The sequence below is a fragment of the Crinia signifera genome, chromosome 8 (assembly GCF_055691185.1).
Source record: "Crinia signifera chromosome 8, ASM5569118v1, whole genome shotgun sequence".
NCBI classification, from domain to species: domain Eukaryota; kingdom Metazoa; phylum Chordata; class Amphibia; order Anura; family Myobatrachidae; genus Crinia; species Crinia signifera.
In genome coordinates this window covers 121,043,973-121,065,758 of record NC_139224.1, presented here as the reverse complement: position 1 = coordinate 121,065,758, position 21,786 = coordinate 121,043,973, and the positions used below count along the sequence as shown (strand labels likewise).

General features: G+C 47.5%; 1 protein-coding gene across 1 annotated transcript in view; it reads left to right on the top strand.

Moving 5' to 3' along the window:
* Nucleotides 1–21,786, top strand: part of LOC146027078 (very-long-chain enoyl-CoA reductase-like) — a 76,584-nt gene that overhangs the window by 26,963 nt on the left and 27,835 nt on the right. Inside the window, exon 2 of the mRNA XM_083158076.1 lies at nucleotides 21,573–21,623. Within this exon, the coding sequence (XP_083014202.1) occupies nucleotides 21,573–21,623 (51 nt within the window). The remainder of the gene's footprint in view (nucleotides 1–21,572; nucleotides 21,624–21,786) is intronic.

Genomic DNA, 21,786 nt, shown 5'->3' with positions numbered 1-21,786 from the left:
ACAAGAGTTTCTGTAAAATGTTCAGGAGAAATGTTCTGCCAGTGGGAAACATACACAGCAATGTATCTTACTGTAGGCAGAGAATATTGTACATACCCTCTAACATTTGTAGCACAGCTCTCTATCATCTCTATATTAGAGGGGCAGCTCTTGTTTAGGTGGGTATTTTTCAAAGCTCTGAGAGAGATAACATTGGCCTTTATTCTGATCTGTGCGGAAATTCCCGCATTCTTACGGAGCGGTCAGCACGCCACGGTGTTTTGCCGCATGCGGCCATCGTCCGTAGAAACGCCCACGTGTCCTCCGCATTCGGACGGACTCACTCTTTAAGAACAGGGCGTGTTTACGGACGACATACAAAGCATGCGTGTGCGGGAGAAACACTCCGATTCGGCACGGTATTACAAATTATTACAGAGTATGCTCGGGAATACCGCATCCGAACGGGAGCCAAGCGGTGCTACCGCACGTAAGCGGAGTATTTACGCCAAACAACCCACTATGAAGTATCTTCTGCAATACATCACATGACCCACTTATTCAATTACCTATCCTCATAAAAAACTGCTTATTTGGACTTGGAATCAATTAGATTCCAATATATCCTTACAAGCATGCCTAACACATGCATTGCACACATTAACCCTTACAGCAATTGAAGTGCAATGGTTTGTATTACACCCTGTGTAAAAGATTATAACCAATCTACACATATACTATTTAAAGTGCAAATAAAACCAACAACTGTGAACTTGCATAAAGAATTTATTGAACCCGACAATTAACATAAATAAAAAAATATAAAATTATAAATTAAATAAGCAGGTCTTTAAGGTCCTGCAGGTCTGCTTGAGCGAGCCGCAGATGGTGCTCCAGTCGCCGGAGGGCCCCACGCACCCCCTCATCTGCCGGTGTGGTGTCATCTGTGGGCATGTCAAAGGGGCAACAATTAGTCATGTTATTCTTGCATACATTTCACATACTGCGACATAAATTGCACAAATGCTAGGTGACATGTGTGTATATATATATATATATATCTATGTAGAGCATGGGTCCTCAAACTGCGGCCCTCCAGATGTTGTGAAACTACAAATCCCAGCATGCCTTGCCACAGTGTTGCTATAAGGAAGTGTTAAAACTGTGGCAAGGCATGGCGGGATTTGTAGTTTCACAACATCTGGAGGGCCGCAGTTTGAGGACCCATGATGTAGAGAGATAGAGACACACATAGATAAATAGATATGACACATACATATATACATACATGCTAACTTATTTACTACATACTGTATTTTTTGGCCTATACCCTTTACTCTGCAGAAGACATAACAGTCATATTGTTTCTTCTCAGTCACAACCCACCCATGACTAACCAATGACAAGCAGGTCATGGCCTCCGTCAATAAGAACTTGTCACAATCTGCTCAGTCTAAGTTCAGTGATGGTTCGTGGCATGGGAGTTATGCAAATGTCAGGAATGCACAGTACACATCCTCAAAATCATAATTCTGTCTAAACCAACCTACAATTCTGTGAGGGCAAAAAAAAAATCTGAAGTACAGGGGGTGTTTAGGTAGAGGAGGCTCCTGGGACACTGGCAACTTCTGACTCCATTCCAAGGTAGGCCGGGCCATACTCCATTTATAGCATACATCCTAGAGTTTATAAATAACATTCACCAACAATATAGATTCCACTATTTGATGGGTCATAATCAACGCTTGCAGCAGGTGAATTTAATCCACAAATGATCCACTCATCCCTTTACTCCAGGATCCTGTTTAACTACAACGGTTATGTGGCAGTCAAAATGGAGCTCCAACCCATCCCACAAACCGGTGTAATTGAGAGGTGTCCTGGATGAAAGGGATGCCTTGGACACCCCATCTAACCCGTACCTGTATCTGTAGCTACCCACTTTGGGGTCTATATGAATAGTATGGGAAAAAAATTTTTTATCAACAGTGCTACATAACAAATACCAGTACAACTACTTCATGAATGATGCATTATGTTAACATACCGATCTGCTGATATTCCGGGGCCTGGCACGCCTCCTCCCCATCGTCATCCGACTCCTCCGGGGCAACCGTGGCCTCCTCAGACCCCTCCTCCGCCAGCTCCTCTGCACCAACAACCTCCTCCTCCTCCTCCTCCTCCTCCTCCTCCACCAACACCTCCTCCTCCGCAACCAACTCCGCTTCCACATCCTCCTCCACCACCTCCTCACGCACCTCCTCCTCCTCCACCACCATCTCCTCCTCCTCCACTTCCTCCTCCTCCACCATTGCCGCCACCTCCTCCTCCGGGTCTTGGCCCTCCTCCTGTGCCAGGGCTGCCTCCGCCTCTTCACGGGCCTGTTGTGCTTGGGCTCGTGCTGTGTGTTAGAAAAAAACATCATGGTCAATGTGGGGTCATTGGGGCACATGTATTAATCCATAACAAGACATACATGGAAGGGTGATAATGATGGCAAACGATGCAGGAAAGTAGCTCCTTACTGTTAATGGATTCCAAATAGTGACATTTAAATTAGTATGTGATTGGTAGTAATTTGTTCACACATTACAACCCAGGCATTTATCAATGTGTAACACATATTAGATCTGGCACATTGTATGCATCATAATCCTCAATGCTATGGCATTACATATAAAAGCCACATGACTGCATGTTAACCAGGAAGAAGCACACATAACAGTCTATGGACTTTTAAACCCATGGACACCCACTTATCATGAGACACATTTTATTGTTTATATATGCTATGTTGTAAGTGCGAAATTTCATAGCTAAAATACTCACAATCAGCAATTTCGCCCCTGAGTTGCTGAAGCAGCTGGGGCTGGCGCCTGCGGAGGTCCGACCACCGCCTCTCCAGCTGCCCGAGGGACCTCCGCACCCGAGTGCGAGCGTAAATTCGGCGCCCTGCCGCAGCATAGGCCCTCCGCTTATGCCTGTTCGTTATAAAGGGCCCTGCACGGCCCAGCCTTGTCTCCATGACGGAGACAAGAACCCGCAGCTCCGCATGTGTGAAGGGTTCTGCCCTTCGTGTCTCCGCCATGTTGACAATGGCATCTATCAACCAATCAGCTGGTGGCATTGGTTGATCACAGTTATTTGTGTTAATAACTTTATTGTTCATCTTTACATGAACAGCGTCTCTGCGCCAACACAAATGGTGACAAATTCGCTTGCCTTCCAAACAGTAGTGTTGATGTATGGCAATGAACAAATCTGATATATATAAAACACAGTGTGTATGCACTTAGCAAATCCAATGACGCCTCGCTCCGCCAAGCAACGCGTGCTATAGCTTAGCAACGCATAGCTGTACTTAGCATTATTTACTCTATGCATCTATGTGTATGCGTACATTTATGTGTAAAAGACACATACACACACTTGCAGGTATCCTGAGACCACCATTATACAACAGCCCTGCCTGCCTGCCTGCCTGCCTGCCTGCCTGGCTGCCTGCTCCTTGAAATGTAGAAACATGTGAATAAATTCTAATATCATATATATATATATATATATATATATATATATATATATATATATATATATATATATCTGCAAACAAATCAGACATCAACACATGAAAAAATCCCAAACACATTACAGAATAAATCAATGTACTCACCAGTCATCAGGGATAGTATCAACTACAATAATGAAGATATAACAAACACATAAGATCCCTTGAACAAGGTATAATAATTCGCACCAATATTTAACTTCCCCCAAAACTAAGCACATATGATAAATATCTCCTATTTCTTTGCCATTAGGAGGGCAGGCTGGCTAATTTTCGTGTTGTAACACTGACAACTAACACACTGTACTTATTTGCAGGGGTGATTTGTACAATAATTGGTGTGTTCTGTGAACTCGATAACATGTACCTGAAGTATCTTTGCGCCACAGAGTCCCGCAGCTGGTATCCCCTCCGGCATTCAGGGGCGCGGGATGGGCGCATGGGCGGATCTTGCGGCTCAGATGGTACCTCCCACTCATCAAAGGGTATCTCACGCCGCACAGCAATGTTGTGGAAAAATATACACAGGCCCACGATCCTCGACACCATTTCAGGCGCATATTGTAAGTCACCACCAGTGCGGTGGAGCACTCTAAATCGACCTTTTAAAAGGCCAATTGAGCGCTCCACCACTTGCCTGGTGGCAACATGCGCCCGATTGAATGCCTCCTGTGGGCCCGGTGCTGGGTAGCTGTACGGCGTAAGTAGCCAGGGCGTACATGGGTAACCGGAGTCACCCAGAACCCACGCATCACGGCCTTCCAGCTCTTGTAGTCTTTGCCATATCCCGGTTTGTCGGATGACATGAGAGTCATGGGCACTTCCGGGAAACTTCGAGTTGAAGGCGAGAATTTCCATGGATGGGCCACATACCACCATCACGTTCAGGGAGTGGAACAATTTGCGGTTCCTATATATCTTCTCACTTCGAGATGGAGGCACAAATGGTACATGGGTGCCATCCACAGCCCCTATCACATTAGGGAAGCCAGCAATTTGATGGAAGGCCTGCTGGCTTCTGCGCAGGGTCTCGGTGGCAAATGTCATGGCCATGAAGTGCCCCTTGCGCCTGAACATGGCCGACGTCACACGCCTCAGGATTCGGCAGAAGGCCGGCTGAGATATTCCAGCAAGTACTGCCACTACTTGTTGGAATGATCCTGAGGCGCAGAAATGCAACACCGCCAGCAGCTGTGTGTGAGGCGGAATTGCTGTCGTGATCCCGTGTAGAGGTTCCAAATCACTCTGAATTAGGGTGAGCAGATCCAGAATTACATGTGGGGGTAACCGGTACCTAGTAAGTACCTCATGATCGGGCATAGCAAACAGAGTCACCCGTGTGCGATAGATTCTAGCACGTCCTGGCCTCCTTGGGCGACGAGTGGGGAGAGCCGCAAGTGCTCTTAGCCTCCTCTCCATGTAGCGCAGAATAGCTTCTGCAACCTATAAAGAAATGAACATAAATACTGATGCACCTATGCACATAATGGCCATATCCCACTACAAATTGATTTGTAGCCTTCAATACGTACAATAGATGGCCGCCCCGTGTAATCCCGCAGATCCATTTGACTCTCTAATGATGACACAATAATATGAACTCAATACACACCGTCCAAAACACACATATAAAGGTGTCAGCATTTTTTGCCAACATCATGTACTATGAGACATTTCATCTATTGCTGGGACATGTTGTCCTGCAATAGATGAACCCACACATGTTTAAGACCTGTGAGTGAAATAGTGAACATGTGACATGTTGCAATAATGATACACGCACTTTGCTGGCCCAACAATCTGTAGTCAGTGAGGCAATGGTGCATACATTCATACACTTACATTGTTAATGGATATCATATCTACAAGGAGCATGGAAGAGCTTACCTTAGACCCTGACAAGTCCAGATCTGGAGACAAATGATTCTAGCAGCAACTCACTATTTATAGGGCTCTCACATGTGTGGTCTATAACAGTAGAGATGAGTATTGCATGATTTGTGGCCTGGATTATCTAAGGGATTGGGCTACTTTTAGCTTGCAATAAAACGCCACAATACCACAGTAGTCATAATTCAAATGTCATGTCATGCTAGCAAATAGCATGTGTATTGTGCAATAGTCACAGGTGTATCAGAAGATTCTATGCAATGTTAGCATTGGTGACCAGTATTTCATGTAGAACTTTCGCCAGGTTTTACACAATGGAATTTCCGCCACCGTATGCGGCGCGAAAAAACAGCGACGTACGCACACGCACGGAACGCAGCTGCCGCTGATGTCCGCCAAACAGGATACACAAACAGTATATAAAGGTCTATTAGAAGCTGACAATGTTGTTGCTAACATGTCTGGATCCCAACCAGAGCTGGACCCAGAGCTGCAGCAACTTTTTCACCAGCTGGACTCCAGCACCACCTATGTGCCACTGCACATGCAGGCAGTGGGTAATGAGGAGGCTGCTGGCCCTTCTACAGCAGGGCAAGCTGCACCTGACCATTCTACAGCAGGGCAACCTACACCTGGCCCTTCTGCAGCAGCCCAACCTGCAGCTGGCTCATATGCACCATCAGCAGAATTGTTTGGAACACAACCGGGGACTTCACAAGGTAGTAGCATGGCCAGCACTTCAAGTGCAGCGACTGGTGCCAGGGGGCGTGGCCAGGGACGTGGCAAGGGGCGAGCCAGTGCAACAGCGGAACCACCCAAAAAAAATAAGGCATATGAAGCACAGGAGCTGGCCATCCTGGTTCCCCGAGCACGTGATTGGATAGAGTGTCCATCCGAGAAGCTGACACACACACGCAGATGGAAGATTTGGGAACAGATAACGGCAGAGATTAATGAAGTAGCGCCACAAGTTCGTGAGGCCGACCATGTGAAGAAGAGGCAAGTTGTTTTGTGATACATGTGGCCAGTAATAGACAAGTAATGATTGAATTGATGCTTAGATGCATTTAGCAAATGGCCCGTGAGGTTGTTACGATACACATACATTATTGCCATGTTATTTTGTGGAGAGTTAGAGTAGGGTGATTGTGAATGTGTATTGTAACGGTTGATATCATAGTTGCATGTAATATTATATATGGGACATTAATCACATGTTGTAATATGTAGCACAGAGCAATGGCTGCAACAGCTAACATTGGGAGTGACATGTATTAATATGTCAACTTACATTGCAGGTGGCAGGACTTCAAAACCAACCTGAAGAGGAAGATGACCAAGCGGTGGGAACACAGCCAGACATCTGGGGCCGGGCCCATGCCATCAGGGCTAGAGCTCACCCCCCTGGAGGTGATGGCCGAGAGCTGTATAGCAGTTGAGGAGATCAGGGGGGTGAGCACGATGGATAGCGAGGCCCCAGCTGAAGTGTTTGCGTCTTTTCTGGAAGGTAAATATTGGTCATGCCATAAACTTGTGCAAGTAATTATCGTAGAATGTCTCCTAATTGTGTTTATCTTTTCCCACAGACACCCCACCGCTTGGTGAGGACACTGCTCAGGAGGTGGAGGAGTCCGTGCCACCTGGCCCCAGAGGTAGGCCTGTGCAGCAGCAGGCATCGGGCCAAGCCGATTTGGCCGCCTTGGCCCAGGTGCTTGGGGACATCAACCAGCAGGGAGACTTGGCATCAGAACGGGTGCGTAGGACCGAGGAGATCCTGGCGAGCTTGGTCAGCACCCAGCAGTCCATGGCTGCGAGCATGCAGGCCATGGCTGAGTCACATCAGGCCATGGCTGCAAGTGCTCAGGTGCTGGCCGAGCAAGCCACCCGCCAAAATGATCTCCTCCTCCACCATAATGAGCTTATGGTGGAGCTGATTACCAGCAACAGGGTCCTAATGTCATCCGTTTCTGGTGCATTACCACCGGAAACACTCCCTGCTGGCAGGAGGGGTAGACCAGCCAACCCCTCCACATCATCTGCTCCACCTGCCCCAGCATCTGGCCGTCCCCGAAGAGCTGCTGCACAGGCCAAGGAGCCTACCAAGGCCAAACGTGGTCGGAAATGAACTTGTGGCTGCATTAATCTCCGCCGTTATGTGTTCCCAAATCTTCCATTGTGCTGTGTGTGTCAGCTTCTTGTGTCCAATCACGTGCTCAGGGTAACCAGATGAGCCCTTGCTTCATATGTCCTTAGTGGTTCCCCTGTTGCCCTCTTTTGCCTGCCATTACTGTCAGCTGTACTTGAAGTGATGGCCATGGTACTATCTTGTGAAGTCCCCGGTTGTGTTCCAAATGATTCTGCTGATGGTGCATATGAGCCAGCTGCAGGTTGGCCTGCTGCAGAAGGGCCAGGTGTAGGGTGCCCTGCTGTTGAATGGTCAGGTGCAGCTTGCCCTGCTGTAGAAGGGCCAGCAGCCTCCTCATTTCCCACTGGCTGCATGTGCAGTGGCACATAGGAGGTGCTGGAGTCCATCTGTGTGCAATTATATATGTTTTGTATTATTATTTATTTTGCAGCATTCCTGCCATGTTGTTTATTGTTTGTATGTATTATTTTATGGTCTTTGCATCACACTGGCATTGAGTGTGACATGAATATAAATAAATGTGTTTACTTTACCCAAAATGTGTGGTTTCATGAGTACATGTCGAATACACATGTGTATTGATAGTATTAATATTCTGTCATGTCCATTGTTAGCAGTTTGAAAGGTCTGACAAGTACAGCATATGTGGGGGACTAGTAAGGTTTCCTTGAAGCAGCAATGGTTTCAATTAAAGCACTGACAAGCGGCCTATTAGTGAGTAATGAGTAAAGGAGTAGATTCTATTGGGTTCAGGTGTTAATGGTTGTAGTCATTAGGCGTACGTTCGCCTACCGCATGAACGAGTGGTGTCCGCAAAGCAATAGTACACTTGTGGACACCGCACATTTCTGCCCTTTTTGATCGCGTGCATTCGGAGTGGTTTCCGAATGTACGCCCCCCAACATAAGTGTACTCCCCCGTGTCCGCCCATGTTTCCGCCCCGTTTTGCCCACTTTGAAACTACGCCCATGTGTCATTCCGCATGACGCCCATAATACGCCCCTATTTCCCGAATGATAGCGGTGAACAGTTCTGGACGGGATTTGGCCGAACTGGTACCGAGTCAATGCGTGGCACATGCGCGTTGCGTTCTCCACGCATGTGCAGACGCCGTAAAGACGCGATCCGAAAGTATGCGGTAAAGTCCGCGTCAATCAGAATAAGGGCCATAGTGAGAGATAATAGTACCATACCATTTTACAGACTGTAGTCAATAAGGATCAGCCGGGCTGAATTCGGACCCGTTCCGAGGTTGGGGTGTCTGTGCATGTGCAGACCATGGGAGCTAATGGCTTTGGGAGTTACACACTCTTCAGGCTGTTCTCTGCGGGGAGGGAGGGCTGGAGGCATGTAGGGGGCGGTAGTAGGGGGAACTGCCACTGTTTTATGCCATCCCCATAAAAACGGTGGGCGTTCCCCTAGGGATGCAGACGGCCGATGCCTGCCGAGGGCGGGTGGCTGACCTGCCGAGTCAGCGCCCGCCCCCTCTTTGACGGACACAGACGGAAATAAAAGTCAGTTGAGACTGACTTTTATTTCCGAAGGGGAGAGAAATCATTTGAGGTAATGTGTTCACGTAAATCCAGTCACGTGGTACAGAGGAGATTTGGTATACCGATTAAATCGCAATTGACCAATGTTTTCGGGCTTGTGCGTGTTCTAAAGCCACAGTGCGCATGTCCTACGATGGTGCTACAGCAATGCTCTGTTAGCTGCAGCCAGATAGACAGCTTCCAGATGCTTTGGGGTGGTTATGGGAAGTGTTCCTGAGAATGGGGCATGTCTGTGTCACGATCCGAGCTGTCAGACAGACTTTCTTACCGGCTAAGTGCCTCCGCAGGTTCAGCTTGCGGTCCAGACGTCATCTCTGCCGGCCTCCTGTCTCCCAGTGACAGTCCCCAGTGCACGGCAATCCACCTGTCCGCCGCCATTGCTCCCAGTATCCAGCATGGTGTGCACAAACACACTTTCCCGCCATAGCAGACATGGGGGCTGCCATGTTCTTTCTAGTCACATGTCTGTGCTGTCCAATCCTGTTGGTTCTGATCTCCCTGTCATACTTCCTCGGCCAATCCTGGCCACCCAGTGGGGATAAGTATGCTGGGAGCTCTCAGAACCATTGCTAGTGCTTCAGTTGTCTCCAGTGTATGGTCAGCTGTCCTTGTCTCCGTGCAAGTGTATTTCTCTGCTGGTGTTGTTTTCCATGCTGCAGTGTGTTCCAGGTTGTTCCATCTCCTGTGAAGTCCAGGTTATTCCACCGCCTGTGATCCTGCCTCTCAGCCCAGCGACCAAGCCTAGCTCCGGGACTCTGGTCCTTCCGATGCTCCAGCATCATCCACCATCGATGTTTCATCGCTAGTCCGATATTCCGGATCTCCTGCTTCCGTCCGTCATTCCGGACCCACAGTCATCTCCCGTCCGTCATTCCGGACCCACAGTCTCCTTCCATATCCGATACCCGAATCCGATGTTCCCACATCATCATCGATAGTCCGATATTCCGGATCTCCAAGCCAAGCTTTCGTCCGTCATTCCGGACCCACAGTCAAGCTCAAGTCTTCCGTCCGTCATTCCGGACCCACAGTCTTCACATCCGATGTTCCACCATCGATCCCACATCACATCACATCTGTAAAGTATTGCAATCTGCATGAACTCTGTTATTTCTCCTGCATACTTTACTGTCTGTTTATATTACAACCATCTGCAAATAAACTCTGGTTGTATTTTACCTCTGACTGCTTATTGGCTCTGGGTGCACTGTCGCGCCCTCCATGCGCAAGGGTCCTCTCCAACCTCACCGGTCCAGGTCCCCACCAGAGGTCTCAGTCTCGTCGACTGAGCCCCCCTGGTGTGACAGTAAGCACTAGCCAAATGGATCCAGCCGCAAACCAAGCATCTCCACCCAGCCCTGTACAGCAACTGGCTGTTCGCTTGGATCAGCAAGAGGCTGCGCAGAGCCAAGTGATTCATTGTCTGCAAGATCTGTCTTCCCGGCTGGATAAGCTACAGACCACTCTCAGTGGCCCTGAGCCTGTCAGAGAACTTCCAAGTCCAGTTCATCCTCCTGTAATGGCTGCTGCACCTCGCCTTCATCTCTCTGTCCCCACCAAGTATGATGGGAATCCCAAGACCTGTCGAGGTTTTCTCAATCAGTGTGAGATTCACTTCGAGCTGCAACCCAGCAACTTCCCTACTGAAAGGGTCAAGATCGCCTACATCATCTCCCTCCTGTGTGGAGCAGCGTTAGAATGGGCGTCTCCCTTATGGGAAAGATCTGATGCCATCCTGTCCAACTACAAGGACTTCGTGTCAACATTCCGGCGTATCTTCGATGAGCCTGGGCGATCAGCATCTGCCTCCACTGAACTCCTCCGCCTCAGACAGGGATCCCGCTCCGTCGGGCAATATCTGGTCCAGTTCCAGATTCTGGCGTCTGAACTCTCCTGGTGTGATGGGGCCTTATACGCAGCTTTCTGGCATGGCCTATCCGATCATATTAAGGATGAACTCGCTACCAGAGACTTACCCTCAGGTCTAAATGACCTTATATCATTGTGTATCAAAGTAGACCTACGCTTCCGAGAAAGGGCTGTAGAACGTCACAAGAGCGCTCCAGTTAAAGTGCCAACTCCTCCGCCTTCTTTACCCACTGCTCCTGCGGTCCATTCCAAAGAAGAACCAATGGAGATAAACCGTTTCCGTTTGTCTCCAGGAGAACGTCGACGTCGACGGTTGGCACAGCTCTGCCTGTATTGTGCCGATCCTGCACATCAAATTTCTGCATGCCCAAAGCGTCAGGAAAACTCCTCCTCCTAGCCCGTCAAGTAGAGGGTAGGCTAGGAGTAATTAAGTTCTCTCCATCAGCAACTGATTGTGTCCTTCCAGTTTCCCTACAAGTTGGTCAGCATTTCAAGACTGTCTCCGCACTTCTTGATTCCGGTGCCGCTGGCAACTTCGTTACTGCAGAACTGGTCCGCAAGTGGGGGTTACCCACTGAAGTCTTTCCATCTGTGGATGGCAGTAGGATTCCTGATGCGACAGTCTCCCGCAGAACTTTGCCACTTACAGTAAAAGTGGGAGTCCTGCACACTGAACTTTTGTCCTTCCTGGTTTTACCCCGAGCCACTCATGCTCTGGTTCTGGGTTTACCCTGGCTCCGTCTTCACAATCCTCGTCTTGATTGGAAGACATCGGAAATCCTTTCCTGGGATCCTTCCTGCTCCAGTACCTGTCTCCAAAAGGTACTCCCAGCTCGTCATTCTTCAGCCGATGCAGCAGACCTTCCGCCTCTTCCCTACCAAGAGTACTCAGATGTATTCAGCAAGTCTGGCGCTGATGTCCTACCTCCTCACAGACCGTGGGATTGCCCTATCGACCTTATCCCAGGCAAAGAACCACCCAGAGGTAGAACTTATCCTCTCTCTCTTCCAGAGACTCAAGCCATGACCAATTACATCAAGGAAAATCTGGCAAAGGGATTCATCCGTCCTTCGACTTCTCCTGCTGGCGCAGGGTTCTTCTTCGTAAAGAAGGATGGAGGCCTACGTCCCTGCATTGATTATCGCGGCCTCAATGACATTACAGTAAAGAACCGATATCCGTTGCCCCTCATCCCAGAGCTGTTTGACCGTGTCAGCGGTGCAACCATCTTCACGAAACTCGACCTGAGGGGTGCATATAATCTCATCCGCATACGAGAGGGCGACGAGTGGAAGACGGCGTTTAATACCAGAGACGGCCACTATGAGTACCTCGTCATGCCCTTCGGGCTCAGCAATGCCCCAGCCGTGTTCCAGCACTATGTCAATGAGATTTTTCGGGACATTCTGTATCGTCATGTAGTTGTATATCTCGATGACATTTTAATCTACGCCAATAACATCACAGAACATCGTTATTGGGTCAAAGAGGTTCTGTCCCGGCTGCGAGCAAATCATCTCTACTGTAAACTGGAGAAGTGTGTCTTCGAGGTGAAGTCTATACCCTTCCTAGGGTACATTGTCTCCGGTTCTGGTCTTCAAATGGATCCAGGAAAACTGCAGGCCATCCAAGATTGGCCAATTCCCTCTTCGCTGAAAGGTATTCAACGTTTCCTGGGTTTTGCCAATTATTACAGAAAATTCATTCGTAATTTCTCGTCTATTGTGGCTCCCATCACTGCCTTAACGAAAAAGGGGTCTACTCCAGCGAAGTGGCCGGCAGAAGCCATCGAAGCCTTCCATCTGTTGAAACAGAGGTTCACTTCCGCTCCTGTTTTAAGACAACCTGATACCACCTTTCCCTTTATTCTCGAGGTTGATGCCTCCTCCGTGGGTGTTGGGGCAGTCCTCTCGCAGAAAGCGCCCGATGGTCGTCTTCATCCCTGTGGGTTCTACTCCCGTAAGTTCCTGCCTGCAGAGCGTAACTATGCCATCGGTGACCAAGAGCTCCTCGCCATCAAGTTGGCATTAGAAGAATGGAGATATCTTCTAGAGGGCGCTGTTCATGAGATCACAATTATCACAGACCATAAGAATCTTCTGTATCTCAAGTCTGCTCAATGTTTAAATCCCCGTCAAGCCAGATGGACACTTTTCTTTTCCAGGTTCCGTTTCAAGCTGTCGTTCTGTCCAGGGACACAAAACCGAAAAGCTGATGCCCTTTCCCGCTCATGGGAGCAAGAAAGTGAGTCTAAGTCCACACATCAACATTTTATTATTGATCCAGTGGCCTTCTCCGCAACGAGAGTTTCAAATCTCACGCCCCCTACAGGGAAAAGATATGTAAAGCCAGCTCTAAGAAAGAAGTTGCTCTGTTGGGCGCATTCTTCAAAATTCGCTGGCCATGCAGGCATTCAGAAAACTTACGAGTTTATCACCAGGTCCTACTGGTGGCCGTCCCTCAAACAGGATGTACAGGACTTTGTTTCCTCTTGTGCTAAATGTGCTCAGCACAAGACCAGTCGTCAGTCTCCTCCTGGGCAATTGATGCCACTGTCAGTGCCACATCGTCCTTGGACGCATATCTCTATGGACTTTGTAACTGATCTTCCAGAGTCTGACAAGTTCACCACCATCTGGGTGATTGTTGACCGGTTCACCAAGATGGCTCACTTCGTTCCCCTCACCGGTCTTCCGTCAGCTTCCAAGCTGTCCCAGCTCTTCATCAAAGAGATATTCAAGCTTCATGGGCTGCCTCTTGAAATCATCTCCGATAGAGGAGTCCAATTCGTAGCCAAGTTCTGGCGAAGCCTGTGCTCCCTGCTTCAAATCAAGTTAAAGTTTTCCACAGCCTACCACCCTCAAACCAATGGCCAAACGGAGAGGGTGAATCAGGACCTTGAAGCATTTCTCCGCACATATGTCTCTTCTTCCCAAGATGACTGGGCTCAACTCCTTCCATGGGCAGAGTTCTGCCATAATAACCAATATCATTCTTCATCAAATGTCACTCCATTCCTTGCCAATTATGGGTTTCATCCTCGAGTTCCTGACTTCACTCTGCAACCTGTGTCCTCTGTTCCAGCGGTCGACACGACCATCCGGCAGTTCGTCAAATCCTGGAAGCTCATTCGTTCTTCACTTCTGAAGGCTTCAAGCAGGTACAAAAAATTTGCCGACAGGAAACGCAGAGCTGTGCCAGCCCTCCGTCTAGGAGATCGTGTCTGGTTGTCAACCAAGAATCTTCGATTGAGAGTGCCATCGATGAAGTTCGCTCCCCGATATATTGGTCCTTTCCCAGTTGAGCGAGTCGTCAATCCAGTAGCTTACAAGCTCAAGTTGCCGCCCTATTTGAAAGTGCCAGCTACATTCCACATTTCGCTGCTCAAGCCGCTGGTTCTGAATCGCTTTCATTCCAAGCTCCCCAAGGCTCCTAAGGTTTGCACCCAGCGTGGAACAGAATATGAGGTCAGTAAAATCTTGGACTCTCGCATCCGATATGGTCGTCTGCAATATCTGATCGATTGGAAGGGCTACGGCCCCGAAGAGCGATCATGGACCAATGCCATCGATGTCCATGCTCCCAGACTCATCCGGGCGTTCCACTCCAAGTTTCCCCGCAAGCCTAAAAGGTGTCCTGGGGCCACCCTTAAAGAGGGGGGTGCTGTCACGATCCGAGCTGTCAGATAGACTTTCTTACCGGCTAAGTGCCTCCGCAGGTTCAGCTTGCGGTCCAGACGTCATCTCTGCCGGCCTCCTATCTCCCAGTGACAGTCCCCAGTGCACGGCAATCCACCTGTCCGCCGCCATTGCTCCCAGTATCCAGCATGGTGTGCACAAACACACTTTCCCGCCATAGCAGACATGGGGGCTGCCATGTTCTTTCCAGTCACATGTCTGTGCTGTCCAATCCTGTTGGTTCTGATCTCCCTGTCATACTTCCTCGGCCAATCCTGGCCACCCAGTGGGGATAAGTATGCTGGGAGCTCTCAGAACCATTGCTAGTGCTTCAGTTGTCTCCAGTGTATGGTCAGCTGTCCTTGTCTCCGTGCAAGTGTATTTCTCTGCTGGTGTTGTTTTACATGCTGCAGTGTGTTCCAGGTTGTTCCATCTCCTGTGAAGTCCAGGTTATTCCACCGCCTGTGATCCTGCCTCTCAGCCCAGCGACCAAGCCTAGCTCCGGGACTCTGGTCCTTCCGATGCTCCAGCATCATCCACCATCGATGTTTCATCGCTAGTCCGATATTCCGGATCTCCTGCTTCCGTCCGTCATTCCGGACCCACAGTCATCTCCCGTCCGTCATTCCGGACCCACAGTCTCCTTCCATATCCGATACCCGAATCCGATGTTCCCACATCATCATCGATAGTCCGATATTCCGGATCTCCAAGCCAAGCTTCCGTCCGTCATTCCGGACCCACAGTCAAGCTCAAGTCTTCCGTCCGTCATTCCGGACCCACAGTCTTCACATCCGATGTTCCACCATCGATCCCACATCACATCACATCTGTAAAGTATTGCAATCTGCATGAACTCTGTTATTTCTCCTGCATACTTTACTGTCTGTTTATATTACAACCATCTGCAAACAAACTCCGGTTGTATTTTACCTCTGACTGCTTATTGGCTCTGGGTGCACTGTCGCGCCCTCCATGCGCAAGGGTCCTCTCCAACCTCACCGGTCCAGGTCCCCACCAGAGGTCTCAGTCTCGTCGACTGAGCCCCCCTGGTGTGACAGTCTGCCAGTGAACTTGTTCTTGGCAGGGTTGGATTAAAGCAGGGGCAAAAGGGGTCAGTACCCCTGGGCCCCCCTCTAGCTAGGGGCCCCCTGTGGTTGGCTGCAGCTTTACCTATCTGCCAATGTGAAAATGATTAATGGTGATGAGCATCGGGAGCCAAGACACACTGATTGCACAAGTGTGCAGTGCATTACTGGAAGTTGACGAAGTCCCATGACACTTTGCATAAGAGGACAGAGGCTGACAGGTTTGTGCTGAGCTCTGATTGGTGAAGCTCAATACATGCTTCTCAGGCCCATGGAGGACAGCAGCAGCAGCCTAGTCATGGGAGGGTTTTTAATCAGAGGCAGCACTGGGACTGTGAGGTCTCATACAGTCCTACAGAGTAAGGTGTAGAGGGACAAACACAGGCTTCTCATGTGGCATGTATGCAGTTACCCATTGACCAAGTTTATACTGCCTTTACTCTGTGTTTTCACAGTGTAATATTCTCCCATGCAGTTTGCAGCCAGTAATGTCAAGTGCAAGCGGGCCCCACCGAAGGCTTAATCTGGCACTGGTTCTTGGATGCAGTTCGCTGGCCCCAGCAGATTCTGCAACTGATGATTGCAATGTTAATCTAATGTGGAATCTTTGGGCGCATGCAGTGGATCACAGAATCTGGCACAAGTCGCAGCTTTTCCGTATTGTCTCACAGGCACTGCATATACAAAGATGCAGCAGCAAACATTTACGTCCACCTCTGACTAAAGCGAGCTCATTCAGAGGTGGATGCAAATAGACTATGTCAATGACCAAACTGAATGTGCTTTGGCTCTTCAGTATTTGGATGGAGCATCCATTTATAGAGTACAGGGGGCCATGACCAGATGTTGATTAGATTATTGAAGCTATGTACTTTGTAAAACTGGCCTCATTTTCTGTTCTATAGCTGACAATATTTCTTTGTCGGTGTCCTCTGTGATTTTCTTGGTGGGCAGTAATAGGCTTGGAGTCAGGATTCTCTTTTATTCAGGCAAGTGTTCAATTTTGATACTTGGACTAGGAGGAGGTAAGTAATATGCTAGATACACATGGATGTTTGGCCATGTCCGTAATCTTGTAAACTGCTAGGTATACACAGCTGGAAGAAGTAGGAGTCCCAGATACCGGCCATCAACTCAGTGAAAATATATACAGGGCTTTCAGTAGATGTCTGATTAGTCAATAATAGAACAGGCTATAGGCAGTGCCAGGCTGGGAATGAAAGGCCTACTGGGGAATGCAGTGGTTGTAGCCCATGCTTGGAGGTGTGGCCAGTCTACAGAGGGGCTGTGACTAGGTGCCAGAGAAGCTTGGCCAACCATTAGAGAGTGCATAATATGGTCCCATATAACTTATATGTAGTGAAAACTGTAAACTGTTCATGTTAATTTATCATATTTTTAACAACAATGCACTGTAGAAAATAAACCACAGTCCTGTGTAGTATAATTTAACCACGGTTGCCTGCTTTCTGGCTGACCTCTCAGGGAAAGGACTGCCCGTTCCATGATGCAGGGGGGCGGGGCCACCGGCATGATGAGAAAGGTGCTGGGCTATCAGGGTAATGTGGTGTTCGAGGGCATGGCCAGTGCATTATCGTGACTACGCCCCCACCATGCAATGCCGGAATTACAGGCATTGCACAGTGGTGGGCTTGGCTACAATGACTCAGTTTGTGTTATTTGGTCCCACAAAGACCGGGAGGCGGACCTGATTTCTGGGAGCCTCCTGGCTATTCTGGGAGGGTAGGCAACCCTGAATTTAACATGTATAATGTGTAATTCAAGAGCCTATCCGTGATCCTTAGAGGAGGTGTAGGCTCTGAGGCGATAGGGCCCATCGAAAGGTTCCACTGTATCCCTGTGGGCCAGTCTGACCCAGGCTACAAGATTTATTGTATTCCTGTCACTTTATTACTGTATAAGATGTTAAGATCTTTAGCTTTGTTCCCCTCAAAGGCTTATACATATGACAATGGCAATTTATGACAATGCTTCTGTTTTAAATATTTCAGTGCCATAATAGTATCAATCATTTTTCCAATGTAGTAGTACACCCTTCACTATAATAGATACAACATAATGAAGTCAGATTGCTGGCATTGTTGCTGTTGTCCAGTGTATAAGGTGATAGTCTACAGCGTGCCATATGCAGTAACTTAATTTAGATGTGCTCTTTTGATCTTGATCCTACCATTTGTTCTGGTTATAATGGGCAGAGTTTTAACTTTAAATCCCTGATAAGCCAACCAACCCTCTGTGTGATGTTTATATCGCAGTGACTCAGCCATTCCAATTTGGAAATGAGTCGTTGTTTCCGTGTTACAGAAAAGGTTTCAGCATCAGTTTCGGAAAAATCCCCAAATCCCTGAAAGCTAACACTGTGTTCCGGGGATTCTATGACACAGCTGGGGCCTCATTCTGTTTTTATAAAATGGTGAGAAAAACATTCTGACAAAAAGTTACATATATATCGTTTATAAGTAAAGTCATGGAACAGTTGGCATTACCCTCTGCCCTGAATCTTAGTGCCGCCATGCTTGGTAGAAATGGGAACTGTGGCCTGAAAAAAAAAGTATTTTGGCTGCATTTTCCCTTTAGTATGTCCCGTCCTATTGCTGGGGTCTGAGCAGATTTGTATGGCAGACACCTGTCTTTTAACCTAGCTGAGACCACTAAAAAAATAGACCCCTTGTGCTTATAAGTAATTACATTGCAGGAATAGTGAGCAGAGAGAATGATGACAGAAAGTACTCAAGCTATGTTGTGTGGTCAGGGGAAGACAAGCAGAAGGCTCTATGAAATGTTTTTTTTAAGTGGTCATTTCTACTCTATCTGGGGCTCCCACAGGGTATTAGACTGGGAAATATGGCAGAGAGTGTAAATGGAATAACTGTCAAAGACTAGGGTTGCCTACCCTCCCAGAATGGCCAGGCTCCCGCCACCCCATTTCCTCTATCTCAAAAAGCCATGCATACTAAAAAAAGTATAGATCATATCAAATGTCAAGAATTCCTGTATTCCAGATCTAAAAATGTCTTTATTTATTTACTTATTTCTGTAGTAATCGGACGCTCAAAGGACACGCGTGTTCTGCAAACATTTCATTTAACTTAACTTGCAAATTTGGTACATTTCTGTCAAGTTGCCATCTGATTGTGCACACATGAATTACAAGAATTTGTCGCTTATGGGCCCTACACATGGAGAGATTTGTGCCAGAGATTCATAACGGGAGATTCAGCATGAGAGATTTTAAATCTCTCACCTAGGACGGGATGTTCTAAACAAAAAATGCGGTAAAAACCATGCCCCACGGCTGCCAGCATCTCTGCGCATGCGCAGCCGGACTTCCCTGTCCGAAAAGAAGAAGTCCAAGCAACAGCAAGGATTGCAAAGAGCAGCTCTTATCTGGAGAGCTGCCCTTTGCGTTGCTCACTGCATATGTTAGTACATATGCAGGAGGGGGGGAGGTGTACCGCTGATGCTTGGTACATCCCACCCTGAAAGTGTTTATGCAACTTCACATAATAAAAATAATAAAATAAACATATATAAATGTAAACATATAAATGCAAGTAAGCGTATAAGTATAAGCGTTGGTGGTATAGCGCTCCCTCCAAAAAACATATATAAGCATTGGTGGTATAGTGCTCCCCCCAAAAAACATATTTAAGCGTTGGTGGTAAAGCGCCTCCACCAAAAAAACATATATAAGCATTGGTGGTATAGTACTCCCCCCAAAAAACATATTTAAGCGTTGGTGGTAAAGCGCCCACACCAAAAAACATATATAAGCGTTGGTGGTAAAGCGCCCCCACCAAAAAACATATATAAGCGTTGGTGGTAAAGCGCTCCCCCCAAAAACACATATATAAGTGTTGGTGGTATAGTGTTCACCCCCAAACATATTTAAGCATTGGTGGTATAGTGTTCCCCCCAAAAAAATATTTAAGCATTGGTGGCACAGTGGGGAAAATATATAAAATAAATATGGTACTTGTGTAGTTTCACGGCGCCCGATATATCGGATGCGATATCGGCCGATAAATCGATGCGATCCTATGCAATTTTTTTACCTGTTCATAACCCCACTATCCACTACACAAGTACCATAAATACTTACCAATTCTGGAGTCTTCTCCCACATCCTCAGCACCCGCAACTTGCAGACTTCTGGCGGGCGGGACAGGCAGGATGGGTGGAGAGGCATGGTGGAGAAGGCTCTGCTCCCACGTCCTCACCCGCCCGCAGCTTGAACACAGTGAAGACGGCGGACGGACGTCGGATGGCCGGAGAGGTCAGGCGGGATTCGGAGCACTCGCTCAGAAGGCACTTTGCTATGCTGGCGATGTTCTGAGCGAGTGCGGTTATTAATTACGGGGCTGCAGGGACACGCTTATGAATTGCTGTGTTGCTACTACAGTACAGTATTGGTATGTGGGTAAGCTGAAGTTTGCCTGGGGTGCTGAAAAGCCTTGCACCTGCCCTGCCTGTTCTAGCACCCCCAATATTTGTGCTGCCTGCAGTAATGTCTATCATAGTATTTTTGAGACATGTTAGATGTAATGAGGGCACTCCCAATAATTTGAAAAAGGTATATCCTATGCCTATAGGTAAACCCAACACAGTAGTCAATTGCCTCCAGTCCTAGTTATATGTTTTTATTCTATCACCAGGGAAACACACTTTACCCTGAATTATATTTTATACAAAAACAAAGTCAGCAAAATTAGTCCCCCTTGGCAACGAGCAATTTTAGTCCCCCTTGGCAATGAGCAATTTTAGTCCCCCTTGGCAATGAGCTATTCCAGTCCCCCCTGGCAACGAGCTTGAAGCCCCTTGGCATCGAGCATGAAGCCCCTGGCATCGAACATGAAGTTCCTAGCAATGAGCATGTGTGTAAGTGGCACTTATGTTTCAGATGTGTTATGCGCATTACGGTTTGTTATATAGTATATAATGGGCATCATGTGTGACCTTATGTGTAATTGGCATTACGGCATGTGGCTTTATGTGTAATGGGTATTACAAAGTTTGCTAAAATGTGCAATGGGCATTACGGTGTGGGGTATAATGTTAGGCCGCGCCCCTCTTTGCTGCGCAAGAGCCCCGCCTACTACAAATCGGGGGACACACACACACACACACACACACATGCCCTTGCTCCGCCACTGGACCATCCACATGAAAAATGATGCCTTTAAAAAGATAAGGAGATAATCTACAGGTCGTACACTTGACGATTGCAGAGAACGTTCATAAATCATGAGATGATCTTTATTCCATTATCACTTGAAAGCTTTGCATGAATAATATTGACTTTCTTTTACATTGTTTATAACTACAAAAAGTAGGAATGTACCTCATCTGTTTTATATAAATTTTTAGCTAAGGTCTGTCTGTAGTGTATCATATGCGCCCAAGGTGTTTTCATACACTGACTCTTCATTGTTTATTTATTATTTACAAATTAGTTATTTTATTAGTAGTAAAGCCCCGTACCCAAGGGGCGATTTAAGATAAAATCACTGGGCATAGGGTCGCTGTGTATATGTACAGGGTAACAGCCCAGCAGTGGTCGCTAGTCGTAGGAGATTCCTCCTTTAATCAGCGGCTTCCCCGGCAGAGTGTCTCATTTTCATCAGCGACCATCGCTGGTCGCTGATGAACACAAGACACTCAGCAATTTAATTGCTGAATGATATATCGCTGAGCGATTTATTGCTGAGTGACCAATCGCTACGTGTGTACGGAGCTTAAGAGACCATACAAACACTGTCTTATGACTTTTAATATCATTTCAGGTGGAAATCCTAGACTGCAGAACAAAGCAACAATTATGCTTTCTCGACAAGGTAAGAGCACAAAATACAAATATCTTACAAAAATGCAAATGAGTAAAAGTCAAGTGAACTAGATGCAAAATATTATATTTATCTAGCTCTCTATTAAAGGGATTCTGTAATAAAAAAAAAATGAACCAGATTGTGAAACTGATTCTGTATATCCTACAGCACA